The 20905-nt window shown below is 57.3% G+C and overlaps 1 protein-coding gene across 1 annotated transcript in view; it reads left to right on the top strand.

Annotated features, from left to right (window-relative positions):
• The first annotated feature begins 5432 nt into the window (after positions 1-5432).
• Positions 5433-20905, top strand: part of HCN4 (hyperpolarization activated cyclic nucleotide gated potassium channel 4) — a 41357-nt gene continuing 25884 nt past the window's right edge. Inside the window, exon 1 of the mRNA XM_021694006.2 lies at positions 5433-6220. Coding sequence (XP_021549681.1) covers positions 5433-6220 — 788 coding nt within the window. The remainder of the gene's footprint in view (positions 6221-20905) is intronic.

Below are 20905 nucleotides of genomic sequence, written 5' to 3'. Positions count from 1 at the left end.
TCTCCTAGGGCCAGCTTAGAGCAACCATTTAGTGGCCCCCTAAGCTGGACCCTTCCCCTAGGCATATCCTTTGGCAATTCCTCATTTATCCCACAGAGAATGCAGCAGGCCTCACCCCCACCAGGCTGCTCCATTCACTGTTTCCCCCATAAGAAACACACACACACACACACACACACACACACACCACTGTCTAGAAAACCCAGTTCACTTTCCACCTCCTCCAGGAAGCCCACTTTCACCACACTCAGGAAGCACCATTGCTCTGAGCTTCTGAACCACTTACTCTGACCCTTGATTACAAACCCCTGGAATGGCCTTTCACCACTTTGACCGACTGAGAACTGCCCATCTAGGGCATTTCACTGTCTTCTCGGCCTTCATCCATTTGTGGCTGTGCTCAGGGATGGGCACCAGGGCTTGGTCAAGACTAGGTGATTGATTTGTTCTCTCCATACATCTACATATTCCTTCTTGGGGCCTCGTCCCCAGGTCAGAACTGCCAGCAGGAAGTTTACATATCCCTGATTCCAGCCCCTAGAGCAGACCTGCCTCCGAGCAGAGCGGAAGGTGTCCTGGGAGGACCATATCTACCCTAAACAGTAAGATTAAGTTGCACCTGTGTATGGTGGAGGCCTTGAGCATAGGGTCAAGGGTGTGACCTCTGAGTTAGTTTCCTCTGATCCCACTTAGGCAAGTGCTCATCCCAGAGAGAAGAAAGTATGCCTTCTGGAGACTCAGCCAAGACTTACCAGGGACAGAGAATTTGAAGAAAACAATCCTGCATAGCAAGACATCACTTCTGTCCCAACAGCAATTTTAAGACAAATATGTGACCTAAACTGGATTCTGAAGGCCAAGTGTCTCCTCCACGGGCAATAGCCTCCATTGGCTATTCCAAGTTTTATTCAATATTCCATCATTCAGTGTTTATTGAGAACTTACTACAAATGAGATGTCATACTCCAAGCATTCATTCTCTCAGTCTGCACAATAACTTATGAGGTATACATCATTAAACCAATTTTACACATGAGGAAGACTGAGGCATACACAGGCAGTAAATGACAGAGAAGTATTTAATTGGGTTTCCCAGTCTCATGCTCTATTGTTTACAGTGGGGGCCCCCCGGATTTTTGGAATTCACAGACCAATAACATTTCAAAAATGATTTTTGGGAACAAACACAGAATCCCATGCCAATTTTTTATTTAGCCAAGGACATAAAAAATACCATCTTCTAGCACTATGATTTCATAAAAGGGCATTTCAACACAGAAAATGCAGCAAGGATATAATGTTAGAATAAAGACAGACTTCTAAGAAGGACAGTTGGCAACCTTACCCTAAAATATCCTACATTGTTCTCCCTCGCTCTTTTTTTTTTTTTTTTTTTTTGGTTAAATTTCAAGCAGAACTGGCCAAAACCTTGGCATTACACAGTGTGGGAGCCACACCCCTACCTCTGAGCTGCCTCTTTAAGCAAGAACAATGCCCTCAGCCAAAAAGCAAATAAACTTTCAGAATTTCTTAACCCCCTCTGCCCATTCAGGTTCCTACCAAATAAGGTCTGAGACTGACCTATAATTAGCTACATTCCCATCCTGCTCCCCTGGAAGGGAAGGAAGCCCATCTTCACCAGCCCCTTCTCTCTTAGACCCAGATTTTTTCTGGGTTTGCATTCCAGGAATACCCAGGCCCCCTGCAGCCCTGCAGGAAGCACATCTGTCTCTCAGAGACACTCAGTTCCCCACTGAAGCTGACAGCCATAAGTCTCTCCATCTCAGTCCAGAGGCAGGGCCTTCCCCTTGCCGGAGTCCCCAGGTCCTGTCTACTGTGTTACCAGATGAGCCAGAACAGACCCCAGGCTTTCTAGGCAGCACTGGAAATGAGAAGGCATGAGACCCGGCTGGAGCAATGGCAAGAATACAGAATGTGGAGGCTCCATTCTTCACTGTCTCTCTGCTTCAACCATGCCAGACTCAGAACCGCCTCTCCTCCCTCCTGCATCTGTTCCTGCCCTCCACCCCACCTGTGTGAGTCAGCTGGGCAGCCGAGAAGAGCCTGACCTGTGGGGCCTTTGGCCGGAGATCCAGCTCCACAGCTTCTCTTGCTGTGAGACATTTGGCAGGCACCTCTCAGGACTTTAGTTTTCTTGTTTGCAAATGGGAGTAAGAATGTTAGGTAGAGCCACTGAAATCACAAAATGGTCCACAAAAATTTCATGTGGTTTAACAGATCAAGTGTAAACTCTAAGGTGCTAGATACGTGTCTCTCACCAAATCTGACCCCTTCCTCCAGGGAGTCCTCCCTAGCTACCCCAAGGTCAGCGAGGTCCCCCTCCTCAAACCTCTCATAGGTTGAGGCATGATTTAGTACACATTTCTTTCCTATCTTGCATTTTGTCCTCTTTCCTAAGGATGAGTCTAAGATTCCCCACAACTGGGGCCCGTCAAGGGCTGGGTTTCTTCCTCCTCTACCCGCCTCACAGCCAGCATGCCACAGCTGTCCTCCATTGGGGTGTTCACACAGAGGGGACAGGAGAGGCCAGTGTCACCACATGCCTACTTTATCTGGTAGTCATTTCTGCACCCAAGGGCGGTCCTAGATGGTCCTGGATGCGTGGTGCTAACCAAATGGAGAGTACGTGAGATGCTAGAGGGAGAGGAATCCGAGGGCCCTGACCCCTGGCCTATACCTCCATCATATCCTCCATCGACTTCAAGGATCCCCTTCAATGGCATTAGCTAACTTCCAGGGTCACTCATGCATAGTTGATGTTTACTGATCTGCTCTCTGTCCCTCCTAGTTTGGGTTCTGAGGTCCCCGAGATGAGTCGGATCTGTCCTGCCCTCAGGGAGCTCAGTCCTGACGGAGACACAGACTGTCCCCGACTGTGATGGGGACACAGACTGCACTGTGTAATCAGTGCTCAGGTTGATGGGAGCTCATGGGCCATGGGGACTACAAGGTGGGACATGGCCAAGATTTGGGTGGCCAGGAAGGGCACCCAGAGGAGAGGATGCCCTTACCACGGATCGTTGGGAAGCCTGTTTGGGCTGACTTCCTGAAGCTGGGGTAGGGCAGACTAGCTCCTGGCTGTATACAGAAGCCCAAAGAAGTGAGTTAAACAGAGGTCTTCTCCCTATGGCTGGCACATCAGGGCAGGCGGGGCTCTCAGCCCGTTAAGAACACTCCTTCTCAAGGAGACCCAAGGACATTCAAGGATTAGGCCTCCCAGCATCTGTGCAGAGAACTGTCAGCTCAGAGCTGCTCAAAGGTAGAAATGCCAGCTAGCGGTGATGTCATCACCCTAGTCATTCCCTCCCCCCCATGGGAGGTCCTGTGGTCCAGTGGGTAGAGCAGAAAAGTCCCTGCCAGGCTGCGCCCTCCCATCTTGCTTCCCAAATTTTTGCTCTGAATGGGGTGGGGGAGGTGGTCCCAAGTGGGCTAAGAATGAGAGTAAAAAATCCTTTGAAGAAAAACTTCATGCTATTCCTCAGAGAGATGGCAGGGCTAGGGGACCTTTTTGCCCCCCTCCTGTCAGACTTTGCTGACGGGTCCACTTCAGCATTAGCCCAAACTCCAACCTTCTCTGGCTAACCCTTTCCCTCTAATGCCCCATTTTTTAGCTAATCTGGGACGTTGGCCCTGACAGGATCTGAGGAACCCCTGGGCCATCTTGGTGGCCCCCAGGCCAAGGAGAGGGGATCTGGCAGCCCCGCCTGTGTGGATGGGAGGTGTCAGGCCGTCCTGGGGTGTGGAGGGGAAGAGAGCGGTATCTCTGGCTGACCTGGCGGGATTTGTCCATAAACCCGGAGACGGTAAACGGAGAGAGGACACACAGCTGGATGGCCTGCTGGCCTGTGGGTGGGGGTGGGGAGCAGACTCGAAGGGGGAGGGGATTGTACAGCTGCTTAGGGGTAGGGGGCCTGGATGGAGCGGGAACTCCTCTGGCGTTGGTCCACATAGGGGTGTCACAATTTGGATGGGAACCCAGGATGAAGGTCCACAGCTAGCCCCAGGGTGCCAGGCCGCCAAAGCAGCCTGCCTATTGGCTCCCCGCTGCAGCCCCGCTGGTCTCAGAAACCCCCATCTGAACCACCCGGGAGGTGCGCACGGGGATCGGACCCCGCGTTAGCTGTGGGCGCATTTCCTCGAAGTCTTACCTCGAAGGCCTGGGTCTCACCCGCGCGCCCGGTGCCTCCCGGAGTTTTCCCCACGCCCTCCTTGCTCGGCTGCTGCGAGGCTCCGCAGGGGAAAGACCGGCGGGGGTTCGCCCCCCGCCCATATCACAGGAAAACCCCGGGAGCAGCCCAGAGGCGGCGCATTTCCTGGAAACCCCCTCTCCAGGCGCCTGGCGGAAAGGCCTGGGGCTCCGCATCCAGACGACCCGCCCGCCTCCCTAGAGGTGGGTCGGAGACTCGGCTGAGAAGCTAAACCACCGCGGAAAGGCGAGCCTAGAGCTCGGAGAAGGAGAGATCGGGAAACCCCGTCCCCCGCCCCTTCCCCCCGCCCAGTCTTGGGGTGGAAATTCGCAGCCCAAGCTGGAATCCTAGACTTGGGGCGCGCTCCCAGCCTTGGCCAAGGAAAGGCATTTGAGGGTGTAGGATTAAGGACGCCTCTCCCCTCAGCCGCTAAGGTCTGGCGAGGGTCCACCCTGCGCCCCCGTGGGGCCCGCCCCCCGCCCCCCTCCCGGCCCCCGGCCCGCGCGCGGCTGCTCCTTTAAGAAGCCCAGGTAGGCAGGCCCGGCTGCGGGAGCCGCTCCTATGGCAACCCGCGAGCTGCGGCGGCTTCATGAATATTCCGGGGCGCGGGAGCCGAGCGCTGCTGGAGGGCGCTCCGGGGGAGGCGGCCGCTGATGTAAGCCCGGCGGGCCGCTGGGCTCCGCTCGGCTGCGGCGGGAGCCCCGGGACCGGCCGGCCGGTCTCCGCCAGAGGAGGCGAGGCGAGCTCGCGAGTGGCTGGCCACAAAGCCGAGGCGGCGGGACAGACTGACAGCCCGCCGGCCCGCGGGACGCACGCCCGGGAGGCGCGCGGGTCGTGCGCTGTGCGCTCCAGAGCGGTTCTCCGAGCTCCGCGGCCGCAGCGCCGCTTCTACCCGCGCCCATTGTTCCCCGCGGGGGCGGGGCGCCTGGAGCCGGGCCGCGCGCCGCGCCCCCGAACGCGGGAGGGAGAAAGGGAGGGAGCACGGGGTCCCCGCGCCCAGCCCGGCCCGGGAGAAGGCGCAGCGCGGCGAGCCTGGGGACCCGGAGCCGGACTGGGAGCCTCCCCACGGCACCCAGCCTGCCCAAGCATGGGCGCCTGAGGCGGCCCGCAGCCGGCGGCGAAAGACGCGTCCCCGCGGGCGGAGTGACCGGCGGGTGGACCTGGAGCGGGTCGGCGGCGCCGCACCCGCGCCCCTGCCCCGGCCGGGCCCCGGCCCCTGGCGCCATGGACAAGCTGCCGCCGTCCATGCGCAAGCGGCTCTACAGCCTTCCGCAGCAGGTGGGGGCCAAGGCGTGGATCATGGACGAGGAAGAGGACGCCGAGGAGGAGGGGGCTGGGGGCCGCCAGGACCCCAGCCGCAGGAGCATCCGGCTGCGGCCGCTGCCCTCGCCCTCACCCTCGGCGGCCGCGGGCGGCACGGACCCCCGGGGCGCGGCCCTCGGGGCGGCGGACGGCGAGGGGCCGGCCCGCGGCGCGGGCAAGTCCAGCACCAACGGCGACTGCAGGCGTTTCCGCGGGAGCCTGGCCTCGCTGGGCAGCCGGGGCGGCGGCGGCGGCGCCGGAGCGGGGGGCGGCAGCAGTCACGGGCACCTGCATGACTCCGCGGAGGAGCGGCGGCTCATCGCCGAGGGCGACGCGTCCCCCGGCGAGGACAGGACGCCCCCGGGCCTGGTGGCCGAGCCAGAGCGCCCCGGCGCCTCGGCTCAGCCCGCAGCCTCGCCGCCGCCGCCCCAGCAGCCGCCGCAGCCGGCCTCCGCCTCCTGCGAGCAGCCCTCGGTGGACACCGCTATCAAAGTGGAGGGAGGCGCGGCCGCCGGCGACCAGATCCTCCCCGAGGCCGAGGTGCGCCTGGGCCAGGCCGGCTTCATGCAGCGTCAGTTCGGAGCAATGCTCCAGCCCGGGGTCAACAAATTCTCCCTGAGGATGTTTGGCAGCCAGAAAGCCGTGGAGCGCGAGCAGGAGAGGGTGAAGTCGGCCGGATTTTGGATTATCCACCCCTACAGCGACTTCAGGTAGGGAGGCCGACGCGATCCTCTGCGTTCCCTGAGCGGTCGCAGGCATGCTTCCTCTCTCAGCCCTGCCTCTCAGCCGGAGTTAACTTTCCTTCCTTGCGCGGGGAGCTCTGAGAGAAGTGGGGCGCCTCTAGGCACCAAGACACCCCCAGACCTCCTCCTGCACCGCGCTGGGAACTTTCTTCTGTGTTGCAGGCTCCAGTCCTCGCCCTCTTGGGGTCTGGGCCACATTGGAGGCCGACTGAAAAGGTGTTCTGAGCCTGGCCTAGCCCTGCAGGCAGCCAGGAGTAGGCTCTGCCACTTTAAGCCACACATCCCACCTCCCTGTGCTAGGCTGCAGAGTCAGGGTGGCCATCCTAGAGGCAGTTCCAGGTCATTCCGCCTCACGAGCAGGGCCATGAAGGGAGACAGACCTCTTGGCAGAGGTGCCAGCTCCTTGGGCACTGACCCCAAGCATTAGCATCTCCTTCTGGTGCTGGGGAGGGAGAGCTGGGCCTCCGGAGGACTGAGGTCCAGGATAAAAGCCCTCCATGCCCACCTTATCCCTGGGTCCAGACCCTCATGGCAAGTTGGGGGGCCAGGAGCAGGCACCCTGGGCACCTGGCATCCAGACCGGCAGGACAGGATGACCTTGCTCACAGTGGTCAGGGAAGATGCCTGGTGTCCTGACTGATGAGCGGCTGTCCTGTGACCCCAAGCTTATCCAGTGGCCCCTTCTCACCCCAGAGACCCAAGCTCCAGTAGCTACTAGGACTCTCCCTGGTCAGTCCTGGGTCCGCAAACAAATGGTGTGACTGCCAGTCAGGGAGAGGGACCCTGCCCCCTCCCCCATCACCTGAGTCAGATGCCACTGAGGAGAGGATACCACTCGGGGCCTGTGGGGGTATCTGCAAAACAGGAGATCGGTGATTGCCTCTGAAGTTGAAATAAGGGATGCCCCCCATCCCAGTCAAGGTCTTGGGGCCCCCCCAGCACCCCCCTGAGTTTTCCTGATACACAGAACTGAAGTGAGGGTCTGAAAAACATTCACCCTCTAAAGCTGGGTCTAATTCATTCTCTCTCTCTCTCTCTCTCTCAGCCCTGCCCCCTATTTAGCTCCTTTCCCTGCCTACCCTGCTAGCCTGCCAATATAAATGAGCATTTTGCCAACCCAGAGCCCTCTTTGCAAACTCCAGGGAAGCTAGGTTTGTAATGAGAGCAAAGCCATTTTCCATCCAATGAGAGAGATTTCTCGTGCTGGGAGTGACCAGTCAGGCAACACTCGCTGGCTTAAAATAGTGGTGACAAGAGCCCCCCCACCCCACCTTTCCTTTTTTCGAGGGACTGCTCTTCGTAACCCTAATATCGAGGGTTCCCATTCCAGAGGGTGTGGGAAGCCCCAGGCTAAACAGACAAGCATAGTCTTCAAGTTGTGTGAGCAAATGTGGGACCCTCCCATCAGGAACTGTGGCTGCTCCGCAGGACCAGGTTCCTCCCCTCCGGTCAGTGTTCGGACTTAGGGCTCCCAGCCTGAGCTAGGAAGGAATGGGCAGGAGTTGTATCTCCTGCACCCTCTGGGTGTCTGGGCTTCTCCTCCTCCCTCGGAACTCCCTGGAGGTGGAAGCTGGTAGGCTGTACCAGTATCCACCGCTTGAAAGCGTTGAGGGGCCCTCCCTTCCCTTGCTCGTCTCCCCGCTGTCTTCATCGTCGGAGAGCCTCTGGTCAGGGTTCTCCTTGCCAACCCCATTGCGTGGGATGTGGGGGGTGCGAGGGGCCAACCCCAAGCGTGCCGGGCCTCCACAGACAACAGGCTTGGATTGAGCACCTTCTGGGAACTGGGCCTTGCCTTCCCAGTCCCCCCCTTACCCTGGATGGTGAAGGGTTCGGACTGGGTTGATTGCATAAATGGGAACCCCCCCGCCTTCCCGATCTTCCTCTGCCCATCTTGGCATGTCTGTTTGCAGTCCCCCTGCTGCAGACTCTGTCACTAACTGCAGGCTGCCCGGGACATGGCGGGGGCTGGGGGGGGGAGGCGGCGGGCGGGGATCAGGAGGGGTGTATGCAGCAGCATTGATAAATGGGCAACAGGATAAGGGTCAGACTGGGCTTTGAATCTGTGTTTGTACCACAAGCTGCAGAGACAGGTAGCTGGAAGCACACATCTCTGGGGCTGGGTGGAGTGTAAGGAAAGAAATCCAAGAAAGACCATCTGTGTGTGTCTGGAGGGGCAGTGGTCATACCTCTAGGCCAAAACAGCTGGTCTCATCTGCACAAGGTCAAAGAGGCAAGGGCCTGGCTGAGTTTCTCAGCTTAGGAAACCCACTACTCAAACTGGCCTAACCCCCACCAACACCCCAAGCTGAGTTTCAGCCACTGGTCAATGGGCCTCTGCATGGAGCCCTTCCCCACTGCCCAGCTCAGCCTCACAAGAGCTTCTGCAAGCATTGCTTAGGCCAGTTGAGGATTTATTCATCATTTTGACGGGCAGGAAGCATTGATCCAGCAGAATTGGTTTAATAAAGAATCACCAGCAAACCATGATAGATTGAGTTTGCGGTTTGGAATTCAGGGCTCACTGTCATGGGCTGCTTCTGGCATCTCCCGTTCCTGCGGGGGGAAGGTTGGGTGCCTTTTCTGAGGGCTGAGTGGACTCCACTCCGAGGGACCTGCAGAACGTGGGCCATGGCTAATAAGAGGCTTTTCTGGGCTGCTTGCCCTTCTCCTCACCATGGCCCCAGCTATCGCATGGCTCCTCCAGGCTCTACAGGCTTGTCTGCCCCCCCGCCCGCCCCTCCCACTTCCCAGTTGCCTTTTAAAATTTATATTTAAGGTTTGGTAAGGGAAGAGGCCAGGACACACAGAGAGCCCCTCAGGGCAGTGGTCCCTGGGCTCCTGCCCAAGGCTGGTTGGGCTCTTGGGTCCTGGATGGGTCCTTCCTTCCACATGAGCCAGGTCCTGGGAGCCCGGCTTGGCAGCGGGAACCCGGAACAAATAAAACATAGTGTTTTTCCAAAGAGAGAGGAAAGGAGCGGGGACCTGAGTGAAATGTACCTGGTTTTGTTCCCAACAGCCTGTCAGGCTTTCAAGTGTCAGGCTCAGGGGCTCTGCCTGGATGTGTGTATGCTTAGGTGTCTGTCTGAGCAGGTGTCTTGGAGCTGTGTGGGCGGACGTGGGGGCTGGCAGGGAAGTCCCCATGTGGGATGTCAGTGATGGGGCACTCCTGTGCCCCAAACTCTAGCTTGGCCTTGAAAGTGGAGGCAGACAGAAGCTTGGTCCTTCTCATCCCTCTGTTCTTCCGTCTCCTAGCCTGAGCCTTTTGAAGCTGTGAAGAAGGGAAGGGAAGAAGTGCCCTAAAGGGTCTTTTCCTTGGGACAGAAACCGCTGGACTCTGAAATCATGGAACCTGGACCAGGGGCCTGATACGTCCCAAGGGTGACCTCACCCTGGCTTCTGGTGCGGGCCCCCGGCCCCTGGCACTGCCACTGCCCCCCTCACATCACTTGCCCAGCCCTGTCTGCTCGGGTTAAGCCTCAGTTTTCCCACCTAGGACAATGGGAATCCTGTTGCCCACGTCAGACCTGTACACCTGTGGTCACCCTGTGGAGGTAAGCAGCTCCAGCACACTGTCAGAGACCAGTGATGCTGCTGGGAGCCACGCCGCCCCCACTCGCACTGCCTCCTTCCCGTAGTCCTGGGTGGACCACATGGGCCTCTGTCCTTGGCTCAGGCCAGTGGTTCTGAACCTGTGTCGGGGACCTAAGTGAGAACCTGCAGGAAACTATAGAGTGTCTATCAAGAAAGAGGCATGTATATCCAGACACAATAGGACACTCAATTTCTGGGGTCTGTGGACTCCCTAAGTTGAAGACCATCTAGGTTGTGAACCCCACTCTATCTAGACCATCCCAGAAGAGAGTGCCTGGCCTGGCAGGGGCAGGTGCTAGCCTCTTAGAGCTCGTGCTCCCTGGGGCCGTCTGTAACCTGAGGCCGGGGCCTCCCTTTGCTGGCAGGATGGGCATGAAAACGGAGCAGAGTCAGATGCAGAAGGAGGCAGTCTGGGGACTACTTTTCTGTTTCCTCAGTCCCACACCCAGCTTCTCCCCTTCAACCAGGGGCCGGACTGTTTGCATAGGAGGTGGTGAGGAGGAAGGAGGGAGCAGCCCGGCTCTGGGTTGGTGCGAGGGGGGGGCTTCCTGGAGGCCATTGCCCGAGAATGCTCCTTCTGCTCTCAGGAATATGGGCGCTCACTTTATCTGTTGTAGTGTAGAAAGCCAGGCTGAAAAGAGCTGCAGGCCTTGCGGCGCCAGGGGAGGGGGAAGGGCGCCTTGGTGCAGAGGGGAATTCCAAGGTGAGCTGCCCAGGCAGTGCTGTTAGCTGATACAGGGGGCAGCAGGATTCTCCAGTGATGAGGACGTGTTCATCCTGATAAGACTGGGCTGGGGGCAAAGGCCAGCACCCGGCTCAGGGCTGAGGTGCTCCCGGGATGCGGGGTGCGCAGGAGCCCCACGGGGCTGGGCCCCTTGTGTGGCCGGGGCGGGGAGCCGGGGCTCCAGGTTCTCCCCGTGGCAAGGCTTCAGTTCCCCGTGGTGTGACTGCTACGTGACGAGGCTGGGGGCTGCTCCCCTGCCCAGCCCTGCCCCTGTTTGTTCCCTTAGCTGCTGTGAGCTGTGAGGCTTTGGGTTCTCAGGTGGCCTGCCTCCCACAGCGCTGGGCTGTCTGCCTGTCTGTCTGCCTGTCCATCTGCCCTCCTCCCCCCTGCTTTCGGGCCCCTGGGTCTTCTGGGATGCCCTCTCGGGCCACACGGCCACCCACCATCATCCATCTGTCCCCGGCCTGACCACCTCAGGGCATTTGGATGGAGCTGTGGGTTTGTTTGAATGCAGTGCTTCTCACATTGTCATGTCATCCAACTCACCTGGGGATCCTGTGAAACTACAGATTCTGACTCATCAGGTCAGAATTAGGGGCGGGGTCTGAGATTCTGCATTTCTGAAAGGGGCCCAGGTGATGCTGCTGGTGCCCAGCGCAGAGCTGAGCTCGGAGGGCTGGGGTTCAGATCATGTGTATGTTCTCTGCTTAGCCTGGGCTCCCTGACTGAGTTCCCTGAGGGCAGAGACTCTGTCTTCTCCTGTGGGCCTCTAGCACTGAGCGCAGCAGGGCGACTTCTGTGAACCGGGTTGAGCAACCCTTAGCCACAGAGGTCAGCTGAATGCTTGCGGGTGTTGGATTCACAGCCTTCCTCCCCTCTTGCACTGCGGCTTGGACCCTGCTAGCCCTGGATGCTGGCCGATGGGGTGGGGTGAGCAGAGGGAGGCCACACAGCCGGAGGGCCCTTACGAACTGTCTGGTCCCATTGCTTGGGCGGCTTCTCTCCCATTCAAAGGGCCAGAGCGGTGGGCCCGGCTGGAGGGGCAGGGTCAGGGAGTGCAGTGACCGCTGGGCTGCAGGGGGGTTTCTGGGAAGGAACAGATGTCAGCCAGAGAGTCCAGAGGTGTCAGGGCAGGAGAGTGGCCCTGACAGTGGCTGCCTGCAAAGAGGAAGAGACATCCAGTAAAAGGAGCTGCTTTGGCGCTTTGAGGTTGTCGGGTGAGGGGGGGGTGGTTGTCTGGACCTCAGTGCCCCCTCCGCTGCCCCACACCATGCCTAGCAGCCTCCCCCATGGGCTGGACTTACCTGTCACTTCTCTCTGCCCCTCCCACCCTGGAAGGCAGCAGGCCACCTACAGATGAAGGAGCTGACAGTGTCATAGCAGCCCGAGTGGCCCTTTGTCACAACACTGGCCATCCTGGGGGAATTTGCCCAAAGTAGAAGGTGCAGTCCCAGCTGGCCCAGGCGGGGAGGAGGGGCATGTCCCATATCCAAGGAGGCAACCAGCTCCAGCACATACACCCCTTGGCTCAAGGACTCTTACAAAGCTGTGACTGCCAGTTGCTAATTAATAGAAGGGCTACTAAGGCCGGCCAGGCGGTCCTGCTTGGGCCCAGGGGATATTGAAGAACCCACGTTTCCCCGCCAGAGCGGGCCGTGGGGAGGGCAGGGGCATTGTCTTGGCTTTGGAGAGGATGTTCTCTGCCAGCCAGGCTTTACTGAGAAAGCACTGCCAGGGCCCTGGAAATCGGTGATTCCAAAGCCTAGGAGGCCACTCAAAGACACTCTTCATCATCAGCACCTGCCCAGAATCGGGGTGGAAGCAGCACAGAGCGAGGGTGTGCTCCCTGTCACCAACGGTGCTCAAGATGAGACAGCAGTACTTAGATCAGAAGTTGCTAAGCAGCACCCCATGGACCAAATACAGCACCCAGATGTGTTCTGTTTAGGCAGTATAGTGTGTCATAACAAATCTGAGACAGTGTTTTAAAATGGAAAGATGTGACATAAAAATTTGGCTTTCGGGCTTCTGAAAAATCGGAAACTCTGGCAGCTCTGGCCCCACGTTCCCACACCATAGCAGGTAGCTGGAGAAGACTAGAGGCTGCCCCGTTTCATTTGGCGTTTGCTCTCCGGTTGCCCACTGTCCCTAACATCCCATACCCAGCCACATCATTCATGCCCCCCCCACCCCCCGCCCCCGAGCTGATGACCTTTGTAAGGCTTCTGAGTTTACAACCCTCGATTCAACCCAGCAGAGACTAGAGCCAGGATTAGAATCCAGACTAGACTGGATTCCCAGGTCAGTAACCACCATTTATGAACCATCTATAACAGGTACCAAACTGCTAGAAGCTTTATATCTCATATTTTATTTACTCTACATGGTGGCCTGAACAATAGGTTCTGTTATCCCCAGTTTACAGATAAAGAAACTGAGTCTCTGATGGGATAAAGAAAAAGATTTGCCCTAAATCATGCAGCGATGAAGTACCAGAACCTGGTCTCGAGGATTCTAAACACATTCTTGTCCCTTTTTGTCTCCTCCTCCTTCTTTTTTGTTAGCTTTAAAAAGTAAAATTACAGGGCACCTGGGTGGCTCAGTCGGTTAAGCGACTGCCTTCGGCTCAGGTCATGATCCTGGAGTCCCGGGATCGAGTCCCGCATCGGGCTCCCTGCTCGGCAGGGAGTCTGCTTCTCCCTCTGACCCTCCCCCCTCTCATGTGCTCTCTCTCTCTCATTCTCTCTGTCTCAAATAAATAAATAAAATCTTTAAAAAAAAAAAAAGTAAAATTACAAACATTCTCCTGAGAATGAAAACATTGCAGATAATGTTTGACCACACATTATCAGTGCGGAGGGCTGTGGGGTGATGGGGCTGAGCCGGCATGGGAGATTTCATCGGCCTTAGCAAACCTCTGGCCTAAAGCCTTCATTTTATCAAAGGGGAGCAGAGGACCAGAAAGGGGGAGCCACTGGCCCAAGGTCACAGAGTAAGTCCATGTCAGAGATGAAATCAGAACCCAGTGGGTTATGTAACATCTGGCTGCAAAGACCTCAACATTCCACAGTCTATCCCTAGACCCCAACCAGAGGTCCTGAATGGTCTTGTCACTGGAGCATTTTGGCTTTTTTTTTTTTTTTTTTTTTTAAGATTTTGTATTTGAGAGAGCATGAGAGAGAGAATATGAGGAGGGGGAGAGGGAGAAGCTCCCTCCTCGCTGAGCAGGGAGCCTGACATGGGGCTCCACCACCTGAGCTGCAGGCAGATGCTTAACCGACTGAGCCACCCAGGTGCTCGGCCACTGGACCTTTTTCCGGTTGCCCCAGCTCCATGCCCGAATTTTGCAGTGATAGGTATTTTCTGAGTCCCTTCTTAGTTTAAGCTGACCCAGTGAGAAGAGAGTCTTTCCGTATCTGAAAATGCAGCGTCTGGAGGCTGGGACATGCTTGCCCTAACTGCCCCCCCCCCCCCCCCAACTCTGGGGTTGCTCTGCTCCTGGGGATGCCAGATCAGGATCCTGACTGGCATGGAGGATTCTGGGATTCTGGAACCATATCCAGATGCCTGGATATGGTTGATGCACCTGGATATGATTAGGGTTCCTAGGGAAAGGGGACAGGTAGCCAGTGGAATCCATGTTCTCTCCACCAGAGAAATAGGAGGTCACGTGGTTTATCCATTCCCTCCTTCAGAGAAGTGAGGAAGTGGAGTCCTGGTTCAGGACTGTGTGTCCAGGGTCGGGGCTCAGGGTGTGATCAAGGTCAGGTCTCTCTCTGAGGCCACAGTCTAGGCCCACGCTGTGGCCAGGATCCGGGTTCAACCTGAGACCAAGATAAGGCCTTGGTCTGGGGTAAGGAACTGGAGTCCTTGAACAAAGCCTGGGAACCAACCCCAGTGCCTCCCAGAGGCCCCAGGCCTTGGGGGCAAGGTGGGCATGTAGCCCACCCCACCTGGAACCCTCCCCTGTAAGAAGCCCTCCCTTTCTCTAAGCTCCCTGAGCTCCTACACCTCTTAGCATCTGAGCCAGCTGCCTCTGGGCCTCTCTGGGAGGGCAAGTACAAATTATAAATAAACAACGGTTCCACTGCCTTCGACGCTGAAGCCACCAAATCTCCCACGTGACGGCTCCGTGCCCTGCTCTGCTCTCTGGTTGTTTGGGGCTGGTGTCTGTCTTCCCAGCCAGGCAGCCAGCTCATGGCTCCTGCACAGCGGTGCTTGGGGCTGGGCAGGGATGTGTGCCGGCTTGATGGAGGGACTCCCCACACCCCACCGCACTCCCAGCTCCTCAAACTGCGGAGTCAGCCGCGGGGCCTCCGGGTCTGCTCCTGGCAGCTGCGGGGGCTTGATAATTGGCTGCTGATGATTTTGTGTCTGCCTAAGCATTTATCCGTGTGGGTGGACGTGTTATGTCTGCGTGAACGAGGCTTTCAGAAATTAATACATAACATGGGGCTGGCTAATAGTCTTCTGGGCCTGGGGAGGGGCAAGCTTAAGGGGGTGGTGGGTCATGCCCCCTCAGAGATCAGATGCTCCATTCCAAGACTGTTGTCACCCGTTATGGAGGATGGGGGTCACTACCCACCCAGCAAAGAAGAGAATAGGATTTCAGCTCCTCTTTAGGGTAGATCGGTACGGATTGATGGTCAGGGAAGGCTTCCCGGAGGAAGCAGATCTGAGCTGGATTTGAAGGAAAGAGAGAACCATTCTGCACACTTTCTTGGAAGTAGGTTCCTGGGAGATGGAGCTAAGGGGCTGGGGTGGGTGTTGGTAGGCACTAAGGGCAGGTTACTCAAAATCTGCCTCTTTGGACCCGTACTTATTAAACTCTGTGCTTCTCCCCTGAGGACTGTTTCCCCACTGCCCTGGGTCTTGACCCTGATGCTGAGTATGTGTGCATATGTTTGCATGTGTGTGCGTGTCTCTCTGGCCTCTCCCCCTGGGTCCTTGTGGCTCAGGGAGCTCTCCTGGCCCTGGCCCCAGCTGCCCAACCTCTGAGACAGCCCCCTTCTCTTGCTGTACTATGCCCAGAAGGCAGGTGTGGCCGCCGCATTCATGTCACTGAGTGTGTGGCCTGGAGGCCAGAAGTAATTACCCTGCAGTTCCCTTTCGTAGGCTGGAGCAGCCCCTGTCAATGATTAACGCGAGTCCCCAGCCACTCATCGCCAAAGCCGGCTTCTCCCACCTATTGTCCGTCAGAGGATACAGGGCGCTTTTCCCTTCTGCAGGGACAGGAAAGACCCACAGGCCTCATCAGGGCCATCAGCACCTTCTAGAAGAAACACGGTCCAGCAGGGGAGACGCTGCAGCTGGGGCCCGTCTGTGCAGCATCGGGGCCAGCCCACCCTGGAGCCCCGGGTTCTCTCCTCCTGAGCTTTCCTAGCTTGTAACTGCCCACCCCTCCCACGCCAAGTTTGTCCTCCTGACCCTCCTCCTGTTCCGCTGTATGACCTCAGCAAAGTCCTTTCCTGTCTCAGTGTCCAGGGTCAGGGCCCAGTCTGAGGCTGAGAAGAGAGCAAAGCTAATTGCCCAAATAGGTATTGAACCAGTAATCCTGACCCCATTAGTACAAATTGAGCCAGCAGGGCAGGGACAGCTCCGTTGATGAGAACCTCCCTCCCTCCCTCCCTCCCTCCCTCCCAGAGGCCGATTCAGGCATGATCCTGGAGTTGTGCAGCCCCTGTTCTCCTGGGGCAGTGGGAATTCCTGACACGCGGGTCTCTTTCTGCGGAGGCTCTGCTGGCCCTTTGTGCCGGGGGACAGGGTAGAGGCTCCCCAGCTTGTTGTGTGGTATCTGGTCTGCTCCCCCCGCATGAGATCATGGCACCCGTGGGATCATCAGGCTTTCTTTTTTTTGTTTGCTGGGCAAAGGACCCCAACCCCCTTCTCCCAGCCATCTCTCCTGGGGGACAGCTCAGACCTGGCCCCGGAAGAGTTCAGAGGTGAGGATCCAGGGAGAGTACGGGTCATACTAGACAGCTGCACCTGGAGGAGTCCTGGGGGGCAGGCCAGCAGCACCATGGGCTTTGGAATTGGCAGGGGAAGGAAGTGCGGCAAGCTGTTCATCCTGTCCCAGAGGCTCTGAGGAGTCATCATCCCGCTGTGTTGCTCCACAGCTTCTGCGGACAGAGCCGAGGGGGCCCGTGGTGAATGAGAGGTCAGTGGATGCTCAGCTCTGCCCCATCCAGCTGTGAGGACCGGAACGAAACCTCCCCTCCCTGTGCCTTGCTTTCCTCATCTGAAAGTGGACAGTGCTTCCGGAGAGGGGCTGGGTCTTAGCAAGACCCCAAGACCCTGAAGCTGGAATTGGCCAGCTGCGGAGTCACCTGGGAGCCTTTTGCGATTACGGACGCCTGGGCCTCCCAGTGTGGCCCCCCGGGCGGGTATGATTTGGGGGAGCACCCAGATTGATTCTGCTTCTGTCACCTGAGAAGCCAGTGAGCTGGGCACCTCTGAGGCCCTCCCCACGCTAATGGTCTGCAGCTTTCTGACCGCACCTCGTCTGCCTCAGCCCCTCAGGGCTCCCCGGAGCCTGGGGGTGAGATGCTCGCTCCCCAGCCTGCCATCCAAGCCCATTTGTGATAGGCTTCTCTCCAGGGAGTCATTTTCTTGTGTTAGCAATCAGAAATCATAAAACTCCAGGGCTGGCAGGACCCCAGGGACCACAGGTCTTGCTCCTCATCCTTGTCAGATGGTGTTTTCCTAGACGGAAGGCAGCAGAGTCCCACCTGGCTTGTGGTGTCAAGAGCCCAGGCCCCTCCAGGGAACCCTGATCCCAACAAGAAGGGGGCCACGTAGACCCTCCCAGTGTGAATATTTCGCTAGCTTCTCTGGGGCGGCCCTCCAGTGGCGTCGTCTTCACCTCCGCCCTGAGTCCAGCGGGTTTTGCCCTTACCCCGATGCCCCCTCCTTCGGGAGCAGGTGAGCTCTCCTACCTAAGTTCCCCTGAGGTTGCTTCCCTCCGTGCTGCTCCTCAGCCGAATGCTATTTTCGTTGCAGTCTCCTGAGTGCGGGCAGCTGTGCTTGAGCCTTTGCTGCCTGAAAGCCGGGCGGGCAAGTGCCCCAGCTGCTCGGCGCCTCCCCCTTTCTCCCCAGGTAGTCTTGTGGGCTGGGTGAAGCTCAGAGAAGGAGGCCCAAGCTACACAGGCTCAGGCCACTAGCCTGAGGGAACACAGCAGCCTGGCATCTCGGGGCGCTATAGAGCAGATGGCCCCTGCTATACACGTCGGGGTATGTGTGCCTGTGTGCGTGCGTGCGCGCGCGCGTGTGTGTGCACACTCACTCTTACATTAACGTATCTGTGCGTGCACAGACTTAAAGTCTCCTGAGGAAGTCTCGGCCCTTCAGAGAAGCAATGGGTTGATATCTTGATGTTCTTATGGCCGGGTCCGTGCTCAGTTGTGCTGTCACAATCCCTTCCCCGAGGATCTCTCTTCCTCTGCAACCTTCGTGGCTCCCCAGGGCCCCGGAAGAGTCCGGACTACTCAGTCTGGCGTTCAGGATGCCCCCGACTTCTCTTCAGACCAGTATTGGGTGGGGGAATGGGGGGCCAGAGTTCTCCACGGTTTGTGCTCTTCTCTCAGCGAGCTTTCCATCTGGCCAGCTGCCCTTGGCTGGCCTCTTTAGCCTCCGCACTGCAGAGATTCATGGAATTGGCGTGTCTGTAGAGTTCGTCCAGCTCCAGCCTCTCTCATCAATGGGGAAACTGAGAAAAGGATTATGAGAGGGCAGGGACTTGTTCAGGGCACACAGCAGGGTAGAGATGGAGAGGGAACTAGAACCCAAGACTCTCAGGCCCCTGGGCTGGACTCCTGCTGTGTAGCTTGGGCCTCCTTCCCGTAACCGCAACACTGACCTTCCTGACCCGTGGACACACTTGGGCCGCCTCCTCTCTGGGGCTTTCGTACCCAGCAGGCCGTGCTGCTCCCTCTTCCTCTCTGTCCACATTCTCAAGCCTGGCTGAATTTCCCCTCCAGCTATCCCCAGCCCACACTGCAGAGCCAGACAATCCCTTTACTACCCGCCCCCACCAGCTTATGGCTCATCTGCCCGTGGAACTGGTCTGGATCATCAGCTCCCCTGTAGGGGTGAGTCTGTCCGTCCCTAAGACTGAGAGCTCCTTGTGGTGAGACCGGTCCACACGTGTCGGTATCCCCAGAGCCCTCAGGCCAGGACCTGCATCTGAGTGGTCACAAGAATAAAAATGGTGATGATAACAGCCAGCCTACACTGAGTATTTGCACTGCGTAGCATATTATAAATATCTCATTGAATTCTCCCAGAATCCTGTGAGGTGGGATTCATGTTCTCGTTTTGCGCATGAGGAGACAAGCTCAGAGAGGTTAAGTGATCTGTCCGAGGCCACACAGCCAGGTGTTTAGACACTGGAATGCCTAAACTCCCTACCTGTCTGCTATAGCCTGGCTACTCCATGTGGTCCCCGGACCAGCAGCCTTACTATCACTAGGGAGCCTATTTGCAATGCAGATGTCAGCCCCCACGCCACACTTAGTAAAATCCCTGTCTGTGTCTTGGTAAAATCCCCAAGTGATTTGTGTGCAGAGCACTGTGCTATATGATGGAAAGATCACCTCTGCTCCGGGAATAGCCAAGACTGGCCCTCATTGTATGATGAAATGCTAGGGCCTCAGCCCAGGACCAGGACGGACTTCGCAGAGTGTCAGAAGTTTAACATGTCTTCTTGGGTCTTCAAAACCAAAACCAAATTTTCTTCCTTAAGTCACATAGTTTAAAAAAATAAAAATACAACCAAATCCCAACTACCCACCCATAAACCAAGCACTAGATGCCCTTGGCTCTGAATCTTCTGGAGGCAGCCCCAGGCAGACGAGGGAGCAGCTACCTGGGAGCCCTGTGATTCTGAGTCAAAGTTTGAGGTCGGTTAAAAATAGAGCCTAGTGGCCAGAGGCAGGTGGGAGGAAGAGAGCAATTCATCTGTTATGGGGGGGAGACCCCAAGTCAGGGAGGTTGGGCCAGAAGAGGGGGGCGGTGAGGATGGCGGGGTTATGCCCTCAGATGCAAGAGTTGTGGGCCCAGCCTGGCTCTGTGTGGAGTTCCAGCCTGACGGGGAGGGAGAGTCTACAATGCCAGCCCCAGGGCACAGGCGGGGAGGACCCCATCCAGCTCCCAGGCAGCCAGCAGCTTCTCTGGGAGGGTGTAGGGCTGGGCAGCAGCTCTGCCCCAGAGAATACTGAGCAGGAGCCTGGACAGGGAGGGGGCAGGGGGGGATTGGTAAAGATCCAGGTTTCACGGTTGGGAGGGAGGGAGACAAGGAAGGAGGCTCGTGTGTGTTGTGGGCCAGCACGTGGTCTCTGTTGCCTGTCAAATGGGACAGCATTTGAGGCCATCCCTCCCTCCTTTATCACCGCCCTCCTCCAAAAAATCTCATCTTGACCTCCCTGCCATGCTAACATGCTTTCTGCATGTTTATGCTGGCTGCCTAGGAGTTGCCCCAAGGACCCAGTGTGTATCTCTCTCCTGACTCAAGTGAGGGGACTCTTCCCAGCACGGGGCACTGGTCATTGGCTAAAGGCAGATTTTGTTTTTTGATTATAAAGGAAATATTTGCCCATTTTTAAGAAAATATAGAATTTAAAAGTAGAACAGAGTGTAGGAAATCTAGAAAGGTGTGTGATGGAGCAAACAAAATCACGTAGCCATGTGTGTGATGGAGCAATCCCACCACGTAGCCATGATCAGTGTTAACCTTTTAGGGTAGTTTCTTACTTGTTATTTTTGGCAGTCTTTTCCCCCCTGGCAACGGCCTTTAGTCCACCCATCCATTTAGCCATAAGACCATTTTAGGAATGGCCCCTGAGCCCCTCACTCCCCAGCCCCGGGCCCAGCTATGTGTTCATGTCTCAGAAGAGGAAGAACAATCATTTCTGCTCTTGGGGCGGACAGGGCAGGGCTGAGGACGTAAGATTCATCCTGGGTCTGCAAAGTGGGGGCAACACAGGGCGATTCTAGGAGAAGGTGGGACTCTCTCCTTCCTACCCTTGCCCTTTCCTCCTCCCCTCCTCCACCCCTACCTCCTGGATCTCTGTGCTCTTCCTATTTCGGGAGGAGGGAGAATCCTTAAAATCCCCACTGAGAGGGCATGCCCCTAATGGGGAGGTGTTTGGCCACCATGGGCCTGTTCCAGTCAGGGTGGAAACAGTCATGCCCAGGTTGAGGCCACTGTGTCCCCCTCCCAGCCCCCTCTGTCACCCCACTCTGTCAGAAACCCCAAACCCCATGCTTCTCCTGGCCTGTCTCTTGTTCGGCTACTCCTCTCCCCTTCCCCCCACCCCCCCCCCCCCCCCCCCCCCCCCCCC

The sequence above is a fragment of the Neomonachus schauinslandi genome, chromosome 9 (assembly GCF_002201575.2).
Source record: "Neomonachus schauinslandi chromosome 9, ASM220157v2, whole genome shotgun sequence".
NCBI lineage: Eukaryota > Metazoa > Chordata > Mammalia > Carnivora > Phocidae > Neomonachus > Neomonachus schauinslandi.
This window is presented reverse-complemented; position numbering and strand designations above follow the sequence as displayed.